The 16,200-nt window shown below is 42.5% G+C and overlaps 1 protein-coding gene across 3 annotated transcripts in view; it reads left to right on the top strand.

Moving 5' to 3' along the window:
* Positions 1-6,908, top strand: part of neurl1aa (neuralized E3 ubiquitin protein ligase 1Aa) — a 64,671-nt gene extending 57,763 nt beyond the window's left edge. For 2 of the 3 annotated variants that reach the window (XM_019879815.1, XM_019879813.1), the window contains 2 exons: positions 3,494-3,643; positions 4,056-6,908. In XM_019879815.1, the coding sequence (XP_019735374.1) occupies positions 3,494-3,643; positions 4,056-4,297 (392 nt within the window). In that variant the 3' untranslated portion in view covers positions 4,298-6,908. The remainder of the gene's footprint in view (positions 1-3,493; positions 3,644-4,055) is intronic. The other variant, XM_019879814.1, reaches the window with a different exon arrangement.
* Positions 6,909-16,200: the final 9,292 nt, after the last annotated feature.

The following is a 16,200-nucleotide window of genomic DNA, read 5'->3' as shown; positions in this document are numbered from 1 at the left end:
GTATAAAAACCATACTTGACTTCTGGGCGGCCTGGTGATCCAGTGGTTAGCGCGTCGACCTCACAGCGCAGAGGTACCAATTCAATTCCAGTTGCGACCTCCCTGTGCGGAGTTTGCATGTTCCCCCCCGGCCTGTGTGGGTTTTCCCCGGGTACTCCGGTTTCCTCCCACACAGTGGTTAGCGCATCAACCTCACAGTGCAAAGGCACCAGGTTCAAGTCCAGCTCCAGCTAAAAAACATGCGTGGTAGGTTAAAGGAACACTCTAAATTGTCCGTAGGTGTGAGCGCGGATGGTTGTTTGTCTTTATGTGCCCTGTGATTGGCTGGCAACCGGTTCAGGGTGTCCCCCGCCTGCTGCCCGAAGACAGCTGGGATAGGCTCCAGCACGCCCGCGACCCTCAAGAGGGTAAGCGGATCAGAAAATGGATGGAATTCAGGAAATTCACGATCCATGAAGCTACTGTATTGTACTTAGCTTTTTTTCTTGTTTATTTTTGTACACCAAAGCAATCACTATGTCACAATGTATATTAGTCAATGGAGTAATCCCTCACAGACAACATGCTCCCTTCACCGTTAATTAAATTCCATTTTGGTTTGACAACTAACTAAAGGAGCACACCACAAAAAAAAAAAAAAAAAAACAAAACTTGGCACAACACCAAATCAGAAACACTGTCTTCTGAGCAGCTGTAATCTTTCTACATTCTTGACATTCCGATATGTAACTTCTCTTGTCCGATGCTGATGTATTGCCTTGTGTTGACAGAAGAGCAATTTGAATTTCAATGAAGATGAATGGAAGCCATGTTGAATGTTGCTAGACATTCTACTGCACAGGAGGAGGGGCCAGATTATGCATTCGTGACAAATGCGTCAATTCAAACCATGTTCTGTATAGCAGATAAATGCTGTCTCTATTGATGCATCTTGTTTCTTTCCTAGTGCCCTGGGTGAATTGTACATGACACAAACTCTGAATGAGAATAATAACAATGATAGATACAGCGCAACAGCTCTGATCGCAAGCTGCAATTACAGACTGCTGACCGCTGACAGCTTCCAATGATGCAGGTCACACGCCATCATAGGTTAAAGGTGACCTGCTATTTAATTGAATTTTATTTTTTCAGAACTTTTTGTGAAAGTGAGACTGAGAGAATGCTAAGAGTGTAGTGTGCACTAAGACAAGAACACGCACACAGACACACAAATGTTTTTGGGTTGATTTATGTATTTATTTATTTTTTCCGTCTCCGCCCCTCGTGATCAACTTGGGACCAGTTCACGAGCTACCGGTTGATCGCGATCGACTTACTGGGCTCCCTTGATCTACAGTATAAGATATGACAATTGTATTCAAGCATAATATCATTTTCTTTCATGATATTGATATGACTTCACTGGGGGCTTGTAGGAATAAGTAGTTTGACAGTGTGTTTATGCGTGCGTGTTGTTGTAATGCACGTTTTGATTGTCAAGGAAAAAGAAAGCCACTTTGCCTGTTATGATGATGTCAGTTTCAGACAATAATAACCTGCTGGGCTTCTGAGAAATAGAATTTAAAAAAAAAATTTTTTTTAAAAACTCACCTATAAAGAAGCAACGTGTCAGTATCCGTCAGGGTTTTATGACATATGTCAAGCCTCATGTTCAGGTGGTGATGTAGATAAGAGGGTTTTACACAGCTGTTACTCAGATCCTCGCAGCGCACCGCGTGCTGTTGCACGACAACACGCCTTTTTGATACCGTTGCTTCAGATCCTTTCATCTGGATCATCTCGTTTGTGATTTGCCACACCAAATTTTAGTCCCACCTTATCAACTTGAGCCTTTTCAACCAGTACTGCAGATTGCATGATCCTTCCACTGCTAACGCAGCATCAGGAGCAATCTTCATGATCTTGTTCAATAATACTTGCGGGGAAGGATTGAGAGACAGTCACTCATTCCTGAACCACTCCAGCTGACATTTGTCCCTGTCAAGTCTCACTGGGTAAATTCGGAAAATTCCGTATTTTCCGCACTATACGGCGCACCCAAAAGCATTCAATTTTCTCAAAAGCTGACAGTGCGCCCTATAATGGGATGCGCCTAATATAAAGAGACTAACTTTCTTTACATTCCCCATTGAGTTGTTTCCCTGTTAGTGTTCCTCTGCCATCTAGTGGTGGTTATTAGCCAGAAACAATTGTAACTTAAGACAACTACTTTGTGAGCTCTGCGCAGCCATTATGAAACGAAGATGATACCAAAAGCATAGTTATCTATTGACTCAACAAAGAAGGAGACAAACAAGGATATTTAGCCCCTTGTGGATGTGAGCCCAGGAGATTGTTGCGCCTTTTTTGTTGAATCACTTGTCTTCATAACTTTTGTCTTTCATTAATTGTTTTGTAATGTCATTTGTATTTATATGTTTCATGTGCGTGTTTGTGACCAGTTTTCATGGCTGTGTTATTGCTGCAGCGGTTGGCAAGGCTCTCTATCAGTGGTTCTTAACCTGGTTTCGATCGAACCCCAGGGGTTCGGTGAATCGGGTGTTCGACGGAGCCACTGCCATGGAGGTTGACACATCCGACTCAACATGTCAATTAGTTATGACACGCCCGCTGCAGATGATCACATTACATTGCTTGTCCAATCAGTGGTGTGGGAAATTCAGTTCGCTGAGTAATCAACATGTGACAGTCGTGATAGTACGTCGTATAATTTATATCATAAAAAAATAAATAAAACTGCACTGTATTGTAATGTATTGTATTCTCTTTAGCAAACCACCACCTAGTGGATGCGTAGCGAAACCGCAGTCACTGTTATAATGTGGTGCGCCCTATGTATGAAAACAGTTTTAAAATAGGCCATTCATTGAAGGTGTACCTTATAATCCAAAGTGGTTTATAGTACAGAAAATACGGTATATTCCCTATTCCCATATCTACCAGACAAGAGAGAACACTCCCCGACCACCCCCCCCCCCAAAAAAAAAAAAAAAAAAAAAAATCCAATATTAGATATCAGTCCTCTCTTCTAAATGTTCCATAATTATTAAGCGGATCATACCTGTCTGATTATTTGGGCAGTGGATTTCTATTGGCAACTTCCAACTTTTTGCTCAACCAACTTTAGCAAACTAAAATGTTGGCATGCTTTGTGACCTTCACTGGTCTCTTTGTCACCACACAATATTGCTTGTCATTTATCCGTTGAGACCAGTGGGAGTACATTAATGATCTGTCAGGGGATTGACTCAAGGTTTAGTGTTGCACTCAAGGACAGTTTTGACAAATGGAGGAGATGGAGATCACTTCCCCTACCTGAGTCTCACCCAAGCTCTCCTTTGTATTGCATTGCATCATGCGTTTTGCCAATGGCAACATGTCAGTGCCTCGGCCCAAACGGAAGCGAGATGACATCTGCTTGAATCATTCTACCAGGAAGTGCACGCTTTGCTGACAGTGATGCCAATCCTGTTCTTTTTATCTTCTGTAGGCTCCACTCATGTTGGAGACACACGGGCCGGTTCGAACCCCAGTTCGCCCTCCTCGTCACCGCAAACTCCAAGTGCCCTGGGCAGCAGCAGCTCGGATACCGTCCTCAACCGAGGCATCTGCTCGGCAGCTTACTGCGGCTCACCCGGGGGTAGGTCCACTCGCGTGGCTGAAACAAGCAGGGGCTCAGTCGGAACCTCAGGAGACCGGATAGAATCAATTCTGAAATTGTCAGCGGATGACATCATGTAGTCGTCTCGAAACAACGGCCTGCACTCTTCACAGGCTCTCTCGCTTCATCAGCAACCGGAAGCAGCAGTATGTTGTGTGTGTGTTCTTCTTGTTAAGCTTACATGTGGGTAACCTCCAGTGAGATTGTACATACATTTGAACCCCTGAAAATGAACATCAATGCCTGTGATTTGAAATCAAATTATTGAGCCATGGGCCATCTGGGATTTTTTTGCTTCGTTAGGATTTTGCGAACATGACGTCTACAACTAGAGCATACTAGGAATAAAGCTTTGTGCGCATCTTAACATCATATTTCTGCCTTTGTTCAGGAACAACTCTGAATTCTCCAGTCAGCCTGCCCAAGTCACCCACATTTCCAACGGATCGCGGGCCTCGCTATGATGAGTGCTCCATCTGTTACGAGAACACAGTGGACACGGTCATCTATGCGTGTGGACACATGTGTCTCTGCTATAGCTGTGGCCTGAAGCTCAAGAAAATGTCCAACGCCTGCTGTCCCATCTGCAGAAGGCAGATTAAAGACATCATCAAAACCTACCGAAGTACATAAGAGCACACGATGGGACCGCAAACTCCCAGAGATGAGGGAATTGTTTAATCTTGAACTTTTTGTTGGTCGAATCTGAATCCAAACTCAATTGGGGTACAGTGCTGCTCATATGTGCTCTCACACAGAGGCAGCACTTGAAGGGAAACAAACACGATACACGCCACAAGTGTTCCCACCTCAACACTCTGAATTCTAGAGGGGAACCACGCAAACAACTTGATCAAAGCTTTTATTTGTTGAGCCATGCCGCCCCGAAGCAGGGACTGTGCTCAAACGGTCTGAATGTTTCTTTCACAACACTGCACAGAATTCAGTCAACCGGATGTGTATGGCATGTCTGACTGTACCGGTGAAAACAAGCACACACCCACACTCACACACACCCACACACACACACACACACACACACACACACACACACACACACACACACACACACACACACACACACGCACACACACACACACATGCACAAATACACACACATCATGTAAGTCATCTCACTATCTCACACCTTGTGTATGTGTTGCTGAGCTCCACCTGGAAATAGACGAGTCGGGCTCCAGCAACGCACCGATGAACAAATGAATCATTGACATCGTGCTGGTAATCGGTAGTGACATGTTTTAGAAACGGTGCTGAGTTTACGCTTGTACTCATTTAATTTACTGTATCTTTGCTAGTTCTACTTCAAATGGTGGTAGATATGTTGTTGTGCTAGCTAGCTAGCTAGCTGCTTGCGCTACAATGTGCTATGTTGCACTGAAATCGGAATCCTCGTGGAAATGCCCCAATACCAAAACCATTCAAGGACATTCCTGGGTTTGAACAATTGGAAGACTCAAGCAGCTCACAATTCAGAAAAACATGACACATTCTCAGGGCCAGTACTTTTATGGTTTTATTTTTAAGATGGAAGCACTCTTTTTTTTCTTTCTTTTTTCCCCAAACTATAGTCCTAACCGTGCCTGATGCACTGGGAGTAATCCTGACATTCACGTCGCCTCAAAAATAACTCCGTAAGAATTCAGGTGATTGTTGCCGTGGTATCAGAAGGCAGTACGGTTACGACACAACAGCCTTAACCAGCATTTGTTACAAGCAGATGTACCTACAAGAAAGAAAATTACCAAAAATACTGCCGTGTGACACAAAGTGGTCACATTTTTCACTCAGTGGAGGAAGGAAAAAAAAAAGCACACAAAATGTTAATTATTTTTCTAAATAGACAGAAGTTCCCATATTATATGAACATGTCTTCTAATCTTTGACAGGTTTTCACCAGCAGCAAAAGAGCCTTTATAGAAATGAAGTTACTCGACAGTCATAAAAAAAGCTTATTTCAAAAATTTGAATGATGCCTCTCCCACACTTTCATTCCAATATCTCCTCGTCAAATCATCTACATGGGGCTCAAAGCTTTACTGCTATTGCATTTGCCAGCTGTCCTTTTCCGGTAAATGCTGGCAGTGGTTAGCATGGTCCACACATCCCTCCACACTTTTTTTTATGCTACTGCTTGAAGTGTTGAATCACATTTGAATGTTAATTTATGCTTTTAGAATAAATTATTGTGTTTTTTTTTTTTTTTTTAATTATTGTGTTGTGTTATAGTCTTATTTTCGTAGGATTGCTTTTTTTCCCCCCTATCCTTGGTTGGATTAATAGTTTTGAGTCTATGCGTTCTTGAGCTCAACATGAAAATCGAAATGTATTCTAGTTTTGTAAGTGTGCAAATGATTTGTTTTGTATTGCAGCATTGTAGTACACAAAGTTGCAGCATATAAACTACGGTACTAGGTTTATTACAATCCCTGATTTTTTTGTTTTGTTTTATGCGGGGGTATATTGTGTATAAACTGTTAAAATTTCAGTCCATCCCACATAAAGCTTTTATAATATTGTTTAAAAGCCATCACTGTGTACGTATCACTCGTTTGGTGGTGATAAATGTCACTTTAAGCAATTGATTGTACATTTGGAAATATTCAGGCCCGTGTTGCAGTCCTGGCATGTTTTGTATTGTGCACTCTGATCAAATATATACTTAATCCATTTGCATTGCATTTTTTTTTTTTTAAATCAATGCGTTGAAACATACTCATATGTTGTGCTACCGTTTTAGCCGACTGTCATTATGGTTATCAACTCTTTTACTTTTGCATTCTAAATATTCAAACAGCTCCTTGAATGTTACTGACCTTGTAATGTGGTTATTATCCATCACTGATGGGAGGACTAAATCGTCAATTTGTTTTTCTTGATTCTGTTTTGTGTGTTTGCAATATTTTACATTGCCACTGTTTGACTTGTGTTTGTGTGCGTGCGTTTGTGTGTGTTGCGCTCGCGCTTATATTACAACACTGCAATTAGATTTACACAATCGATTTTGTGTCATGTATGACTGATCGGTTTACCTCATGTAAAGTTCAGGACCAACTGTCGACGAGTTTGCTTCTTTATCCGTCTCAGTTTTGCCATGGTTGTGGCACAGCAGCGTTCTGAAGTATTTGGTGAACCTCGATTTTCTTTCACTTTATTTCAAACATTGTAAGCAGTGACTCGGTGCGTCAGATGATTGTGTTTAATAAACTTTCCATGTGGTTGCGCACATTTTTTTATATGTGTTTGTGAGAGAAAGAGATGGGCACTTGACCCTTTTGTGCCGGTCAGTCCTCCCACCTGTGACCTGGGCACCCTTCCGTCATCGTCCCTCCATCCTTATTCGTAAAATAATCATCCTCAGTCCCCGTCTGTTGCACTCCTTTTAAAGCGCTTCTCAAAAAAAACCCTCTCAAAAAAAAGTGTCCGTGCATGACGCCATGGGAGAGAGGTTACCGGCAATTCATAAAACATTATTTAAAGCGCTTGCTGCTTCTCCTCAAACTGCTCCAATAGGGACATGTTCCCCTTGAGGAAGACCAGCTTGTCGAAGCTGGCATTGGCCAAAGCGGTCCTCATTGGCCGGAGGATGTCGCCGGCTGTTGAAAAAAACCCTCTCCACAGCAGCTGTTGGGTGTTGTATTTAATAAATAAGTCCACCCACGTCTCTCTGTGCTTCACCGGCACGTTCCCAATGCAGTATGCGCGGTTGGGTGACCAGTGGCGCGTTTGAAGCGTTCCAAGGCATTTTTTTGTCTTTTGTCCATCTCGCCCTAGTAGGTTGAAATGAACTTAGGCCGATTTGCGTCAGTTTAGAAAACGTACGTAGTATATATATATATCACATGCATGCACACGAATAACCAGAGGCAGCCAAATAAAGTGTGTGTGTGTGTGTGTGGGGGGGGGGGGGGCACATATTGTGTGGGTTGTAACCGAGAGGCATACAACACAGCCAGCTTTCTTACCCGGCTGGATTGCATTGTTTACTACTGTTAAGTGTCAATAGCATACAGTGTAGCATTTAGCTGCCAACATAACCACCGTCATTCACCAGACTGACTCGTGATGTGTCAGCTTCTTTGGACTAGTGCGTCTCCGCTTGAAGCAAAGTGACGTCACTCCCTCCCGCATACGAACACAGTGAACACGCACGAGACAAGCGACGCGTCACATTCGGTCTGTAGTGTTATTGGCGGGTTACACACCTAAAACAGACTGAACGTGTTTCTGTCAGTACTACTTGAGCCGGTCAGGACGATTAAAGGGATGGACAAAAACCCACCTCTGTCCTTGCTCAGTCTGTCCTTTTTTAAAAAAAAACTTAGGAAAGTAGCTGTCCTACGGCTTGCTAGAAGTTGCTAAATGACGTCATAGCCTAATTTCCATCGTTGTGATTTGGATGCAATTGTAATGAACTGTTATGTAGGGTAGAAGGAAGTCTCCTCACTGCTGCTGACTGTAGCTGGGGGAGGGGGTTACGTAAAACTGACCAACCTTTATTGGTGGGGATTCAAGGCAGCACCAGCTGCCTGTTGAGGAAAATAACTGCAGATTCCTCTCTACCCAATATGATAAAATAGGAACTCCATTATCCAGCTGTTTTCACAACCCGACATTAAGAAAATTCAAACTCCATCCATCAAATATCCGGTCATGCTCACACTCGGACCTATGGACAATTGAAAGTGTTCCATTAACCCTGCATGTTTTTTGGAATGTGGCAGGAAACCGGAGTACCCGCAGAAAAACCATGCAGGCAAGGTTAGAACATGCAAAGTCCACACAGGAAGAATCGACCTCATGATCACTGCATTGTGAGGCGAATGTGCTAATCAGTCGATCACCGTGCCGCCCTCTATTATTTATTTGTGCATTATTTGTTTCTCCCTTTATTCTCTTTATTGTGGATGTTTAATTGCTTATTTTTCTTTGTTTATTCTGATTAGTTTGTGTTTGTTTTTTTTTTTCGGTGTACAGTAAATATTCTCTAGTGCAGACTCGTGTTTGCGCTGTCCAATTTGTCCTGATAACAGAAATTCCTCATTTGGGAAATGAGCATGGTACATGTCCTTTATGAACCTGCAAGTATGTTGACAAAATGCACGTGTAACAACACAATCAATAAAATACAAAAATATACTGTCCAAAAACTGTTTATATAACAAAAACTGCAATACAGGTGTATCCAAAAAAATCACAACAGTAAAATACTTTTATATTTTAATGTTTATTTTTTTTCTGTCTCGGGAAAAAAAATGTGTCTATTTTGGATTGTTTTGTTGGATGCATTCTTTGGTTTATGACAATGTTTGCCTGCATGCCATTCGGTTTTCTTGCTAGTTGCAAGTAACTGTCCCGTTGATCACCGATGTCTGGTAATTCGCTCAAACGGATGCATTTCACTCGCTCCGCTCCAGTCATTACAGTTCTTCTACGTTTGGATGCCATGATCTACACGACGTAAGTGAATAAAGTTAAAATCTTTTGCAATTGCAGTAAAACGCACACCAATAAAAAGTCACTTACACGTCTTCGTTTCGAATCTGATGAATGAAAACGGCGAAGCGAACACGTTTCTTCAGTCGTGTCGAGTGGGTGCTGCTTTTAAGCTAGTGCCGCGTTCTACAGGACGTTAAATGAATAAAGTTAAAATCATTCACAATTACAGTAAAACGCACGCCAATAAAAACTCACTTACACGTCGTCGTTTCGAATCTGCTGATCGAAAAACGCGAAGTGAAAATGTGTCTCAGTGTTGTCGTTCCGTAGCATCGGGTGGGCGTTGCGTGTATTTAAGCTCCCGCGGCATGACGTCTCAATCCGGGTTACGGGTAGTGGACTTTCCGCTTACGTAAGTTCCGGTAACATGTAATATCGTAGTCAAAATGTTAATGCACAGGTTTTTGTTCCGGGTGAAGGAAATTCCTTTTCATAGAATTCTGGGGATGGGAATATTACTATATTGGTTGATTCATTATGTGCCTTTATTTCAGAACAATACAAGAACCACCCCCTCAACCCCAGCACCTGGACCAACAGAACCAGACCCCTTCTGCCAATAATACAACAATAAATAAATAAAACAATTTGCCCAAGTGATGATAGGGTACACAAAGGAGCAGCTATTCAGCAGCTAGCTGGGGTACGCCAGGTCTTGTGTAATGTGGACAACTGATGTTCAGTAAAATGTTAAGGATGATGGCTCTTCACCTTCAAAAGTGCAGGTAGAGTATACATTTGTTTGGGGGAAAAAAATGTTGTTTCAGAATTGGACTGAGGTCAGTTTGGTGAAAAAAAAAACATTTTACTTGAACCTGACATTGGGGTGCACCTAATTATTTCAACAACAACAAAAAAAATCAATTTCAAGTCTTAAAGCTTGAACACACATAACGGTCACAGATTCAGAAGGGGGAAAAAAAACAAAATTCTTGTTCAATAATTGGCCCTAAATTAAGAGCAATAGCATTTATTTTCCTGGTACAATGTGTGGAGGTTACTCCTTCCATCTGCATCCAGCCAATCACTGTTGGAAGGTCACCTTACAGAACAAAAATACATTTATTGTTCTTGTTTTGATTGTAAAGTGTCCTTGAGTGTTTTGAAAGGCGCTTATCATTGAAATGTATTATTATTATTATTATTATTATTATTACAGAGCATTGGCTTACAAAATACTACATAATTTCTAAGGTTCGTAATATACATTACAGCAGTAGTGCAGCATCTTAACAATTTCAAGGAGTGCTTAACTGAAACTACTTTTACAACTAGTAATGATGTACCTGTCAATCTCATTGGATTGCAAATCTTTGCGTTTCCAGTAGCCGCATAGGACACTTTGTGTAAAACTGGACATCTACAAAAGCAGCGCCATCGCTTGTATTCACTTGACCATTTAAGGAGACGTTATGAATACATTTATTTTTTTAATTTTCTACCGCAGGTGTTTTTACAACTTTTCCGTGAAATGGTCCAAAAATCAATGACAATGGCACACTTTTAATCTTGCTAAAATGGTCCTGCGGCTCCGTCTAATGCAAGTAAACCACGATCGTTATTCCATCCCATCTACTGCTGGGCAGGGCCAATGGCAAATATGGATTTCGTTACCATCATGACCCAGCGAGTCGGGGTGGCTGCGCGTTGAGCTTCAAATGTAAAATAATGACGATGAACTGCGGAGCACCCCCACAAAACAGCGTAGATTGTGTTTTCCCCTTGTGGAGACAGCCTTTCATCATCAAACTGCTGACTTCCACTTGGCAAGAACACAATACTAAGTTGTGAGTCACATCGCATTCTGTTATCCTTTATCTCAGCCGTAGCTGTGAATGGCTTCAAAAATGACTGGTTAGGAGGAGGGAGCCACAGCAATCGCTTAAAAAGTACAACTGACCTACTTCAAAACTCACTCAGTATGAGGAAGCGATTTTGGACAGTCTTGTGTTTGAGGGAACTCAGTAATATGAATAATAATCTCGTGAAAAAAATCATTCAGGGGTCCTGGAAAAATCACTTTTGAAACCGTTAAATTTATAATGTCGAGATCGGCCGATGGAAAGGGTTGGGAAATCTAAACTGGTTCAAGAGAGACATCTACAGGACAGTAGTTGACATGGTTCTTTGTAATACAATCGGGTTGGTTCTGAATGAGATTTAGCAAAATATCAACGCAACATCCCATTATTTTTTCATGAGCTGAACTCAAACATCCGAATTTTTTTCAATGCCCACTAAAGAACTACATTTCTTCAAGATTGTTCACAAATTTCTCAATCCTCTGTGTGAGCACTTTCCTTTGCAGAGATAATCCATCCACCTCACTGGTGTGTCTTATCAAGATGATGATTAGACAGGTGGGGTGGGGTCAGTATCTGGCATGACCACCATTTGCCACATGCAGTGCAAGAAATTTCCTTTGCGTAGAGTCGATCATGTGGTTGATTGTGATCTGTGGATTGTTAATCCACTCCTCTTCAATGCAAAACTCGCCTTCTTTTTCGAGGGTGGCATTGCAAATGGGAAACTGTTTTCAGTTGCCTCATCTGGATAAATAAAGGGGAAATAAATAAATGGCTGTTCCAAGTTGCTGAATAATGATATTTTCTCCACTAGAACACCCCTCAAAGGGTTAAAACTGCACATTTAAGTGTGTCTTCTTATTGTGAGCATGTGTAACAGTCATGCTGTCTAATAAGCATCTCGATATCTCACACCAGAGGGCAGCGATCTTATGTTGCCAACTGTGACTGTCAACTTATTTGATTTTTTCTGCTAAAAACACAGTGTTTTTCCGCTAGGATCCCAATATGGAGTAATGAGAGCTTCTCAAAGAACAAACTTCACGCGATTGGACGATTAAACATCATTTGGTTTTACTGTGGTGGCCCGGTGGTCCAGTGGTTAGTACCTCACAGTGCAGAGGTACCGGATTCAACTCCAGCTGCGGCCTCCCTGTGCGGTGTTTGCATGTTCTCCCCAGGCCTGCGTGGGTTTTCTCTGAGTTAGTTTGACACCCCTGGTCTATTGCATTGCACGAATCGGTCAGCTCGGGTGGGCGGTGCCTTGCCAACACACTTGTTTGTGACAATGAGCCGCTATTTAGGGGTACAGTATTTAGTGAGCTGCTGTCAGAGGATTTTATTGTTTGTTCCCGTGCTTTCTCTTTCCCTTTGCTTAATTCCCTCTATAATTGATCATCGTGTTTGGTCCATGCGTTTATATTTTTGACTCCCCGCCCCAAAGGTATGTTTTCTTCCAACGCTTAAGAGGGTTATTGTTCTGTTTTATTTCTTTTTTTTCTATCGTGGATAGTACCGTGTCACACTCCATCTCTTTTATTTGTAGTGCCTTGTTTTTGTTTTTGTTAAACTTTTCTTGCCAACCTTTTGTCATGCTGCTTTGAGTTATTCTTGATCCTCGCGTTGCGGGTGCTCCCTCTCTTTATTCGCATGTATACCGTGCGACCTTGTCTAATAAACTTTATGTTTAAAATTTGGATTGGATCTGTAATTGCAAGGCACTGTCGAACTCGTAACACATGCAGAAGAGCGACAATCATGTATCTCCTCAATTATCATGCGGTCAAGGCAGCCTCCACTCGAAAAGAGACATCAGATTTTGGCGTAAGGGGCACAGTTGCTCACTGTTTAGCACTTCCGCCACGCAGTGCGGAAGTCCCGGGTTTCTAGTCGGACTGCGGTCTTCCTGTGTCGACTTTGTACGTTGTCTGCATGCCTGCGTGGCTTTTCTGCGGGTACTGCGATTTCCTCCCACAATCCAAAGACACACATGGTAAGTCAATTGAGCACTCCAAATGAGCACTCTGAATTGTCTTGAGATGTGATTGTGAGCGCGAATGGTTGTTTGTCTCTGTGTGCTCTGCGATTGGCTGGCAACCAGTTCAGGGTGCACCTTGCCTGCTGCCCGGATACAGCTCTTTGAAATCTGTGGTCTCATAAAACATATTAATTTACCATGCAGACAATGTGGCTCCTACTACCCACCCCAGAACCCCAAAAAACAAATACAACCAAGAAAACACATTTAATCTTGTTCTGGGCAATGCAAGATACAATGTAAACATGTACAAGATACCAAAAAAAGGCAAATGACTTGTCAAAGTGAAATGGTAGAAAAGAAAATGGCATTTCCAAAAAGATTGCACAAGTGCAGAACGTTTCCAATCACAAGGGGCCAACGTTTGTTTCGATTTAATTTCAGTCCTCATCAGAGGGTTACAAGATTTTCAAGACAGATCAAGTTGTTTCGTCGCCTGATGACTCACTCCTGGATGATTCATTGACATTTACGAGTACATTTAGACTTAATAGCCAAAATTTAAAGTAATTATGCTTGAAACTACAAAACGAGAATACAGAAGCACCTAATGAGTCCAACGCCAAGGGTGGTGGTAGATGTGTTAACTTGCATGCTAGAGCATGTCATCAGAATTTATAGTTATTTGTCATCACTAAGTTTTATTATTCTACAAATGCAACAATAGCCCACCTTTCCCAGGGACCACTCAATGTTACATCTGACAGCTCACTTCTTACCCTAAAATATCGCTGAGCCTCTTAATGGTACCAGAGGCCGAAGGTCACCCCACTCTACTCGATGAAGGAATGCATTCCTGCTGGAATATGCCGTGCTTTGTTGATCAAGCTTTTGCATGCTGTTGTTGTAATTCGAGAGTGGAAATCTGCAACCAGCCTAATTTTTCAAGACGGCGCGCTTCTTGCGTCACATCTCTTGCTGAGGGCCGCTGGTAAAGCAAATGAGTCAGACTGGGACTTCACACTGAGATGAATCATGTGAGCTTGGGGAATTTTTAAAGGCAACGTGCTTGATATTTTCCCCAAAAGCCCCTTTTTTTCGTGTAAACAAAATTGTGCAATAGTGAAGACCCCCTGCCTATATGCTTCTGAACTGCAGGTCGTTTCTGTGCCGAGCGGTGACATTTCAACAATTACGAATTACGGCAAGAGATATCAGTCCATTTCAGCCTTGGTCTCAACATTCTCGCACCTGCAGAACTCCACACTTGTTCAATTATTCTGTGGTGAGAGAATAAGTGCTGCCATGACAACTCCATCGGCCAATTCCTTTTCCATGATCCTTTCCACCAGGAAGCTGGAGCCGACGCAGTCTAACTCAACTACACGTTGCACTGTTGGCCTGTGACGGGTCAATTGTGAGACATTGACGTCACGCCAGCGCCACCAAAGTAGCTACCAATGAACGCCGTGCTGTGTTTCCACATTTGATGTGTTAGTAGCAGTGAGCAACTTTAAACTTGTCAAGAGGTGGCATTAAACTTCAACTACTGTACTAAGAGCTTCTTCTACCACCTTGTTCATATAAATGCTATTGCCAAAACTCTACTCGACTGCATTCTATGAATCTTCACACCTTCATCTTCAGGTGCCCATTACGCCGATCGCGATCGACCGGTAGCTCGTGGACTGGTCCCAAGTCGTTCGCGAGGGGTGGGGTGGGTGGGGTCGGTGGGGGGGGGGCAAACATTTGTGCGTCTCTGTGCATGTTATTAAAATATTTTTGTGTTAATGCACACTGCACTTGAATCATCCTAACAGTCTCACTTTCACAAAAAGCATTTAAAAAATAAATAAAGCAGATCATCTTTAACTTCCGGTGCCACGTGATTTGCGTCTCCGGAAGTTGTTAGCGCTCAGCAGTCTGCAATAGCAACCTGTGAACAGAGCTGTCGCACTGTATCTTTTATCGTTATCATTATTCTCATTCAGAGTTTGTTGCACATACAATTCACCGAGGGCACGGACAGTGAATGGGAATCTGGAGAGCCAAGAGAAGCACTTTAAAACTGTACGCGTGAGCTATGATAGTTAACAGGCTGCAAAAGTTCATCGAATGCCTCCGCGTCAAGCTGTTGCTCATCATGGCATGCGTGTGTAAGTACGTGTGTATGTGCGCCCGCGCGGTAGCGGGTCGAACGCAGGAGGTTGGTTCATCGAAAAGTAGATCTTCTGTCAAAAAAGTTTGGGCACCCCTGAGCTAAACCAACATTAAAATGTACTTCTCCCAACCAAATTGCCGAATCATTCTGCGCCAGGCTAGAAGGCTTGATTGCGTCAAAGGCCAATTAGGGAGTGGAGAGTAACGTGTGGCCAGAACATCAAATCTACCACAGCAGCAGCTAATGATTTGTTTTGAAGGTGCTTCATGCCTGACAGTGTCATCCATTTTGAATAAAATGAGAGCCTCGGGAATAGACCTAACGACACCTGTGCCGTCTCGACAGATCGATCTCAGGGATATATTGGGAAACTCATTTAGTCTGGAAAATTTCAATATATAGACTGTGCAAGTGTCTGCCGTGCCATTCTGTCATTTGTATGCACACACGTGTACATTTTTGTGTTGTTTTACAGGCCTTCTGCATGTCTTTGTTATTCTTACACTCGAGTAGGTGACAACATTAAGCTCCAAACCTTTGTTGTTGTGATTTGTAGAAATTCAATGTGCCCAAAACGATGTCATGACTCATGAGTGACAAAGCTTGAGTTTTAAATTAGGCTTCAGCCTTAGCAGAACGCAATCAATATCAGTCTTGGATACCCCTTACTACACCGAAGGCCATTTTCAGTTGATTTGGTTAAAGACATTTTGAGAGTTAGGTGCCGCCGCTAACAACATCCAATTCGATGAGGACGGGTTAGGATCAAATCTGTAAATGTCAATGGAGGCATCCATGAAGATGAGGAGGAAACACACAAGGAAAAGTTCCATTCAGGCACAAAGGTGACCGCTCAAAGAGGTTGCCGCAACTCTCCATGTGTGAAGAAGACCCAAATGGCAACAATGACGACAGCAACATAAGCAAATTGGGTAGAATTCTGTCTTGCCTTTCTGATTGTTCCAGGAACGATGAGCAAAGACTCATACAATATTTATGTCAAATCCACCAAGGTACAAGAATATAGGGCATCACGTACAATCGCTTTGGTCCAATGAGCATGGATTCGAGTTCA

The sequence above is a fragment of the Hippocampus comes genome, unplaced genomic scaffold (assembly GCF_001891065.2).
Source record: "Hippocampus comes isolate QL1 unplaced genomic scaffold, H_comes_QL1_v1.1 scaffold158, whole genome shotgun sequence".
NCBI lineage: Eukaryota > Metazoa > Chordata > Actinopteri > Syngnathiformes > Syngnathidae > Hippocampus > Hippocampus comes.
The sequence above is the reverse complement of the archived record's forward strand: the minus strand, read 5'-3'. Positions and strand labels throughout refer to the sequence as shown.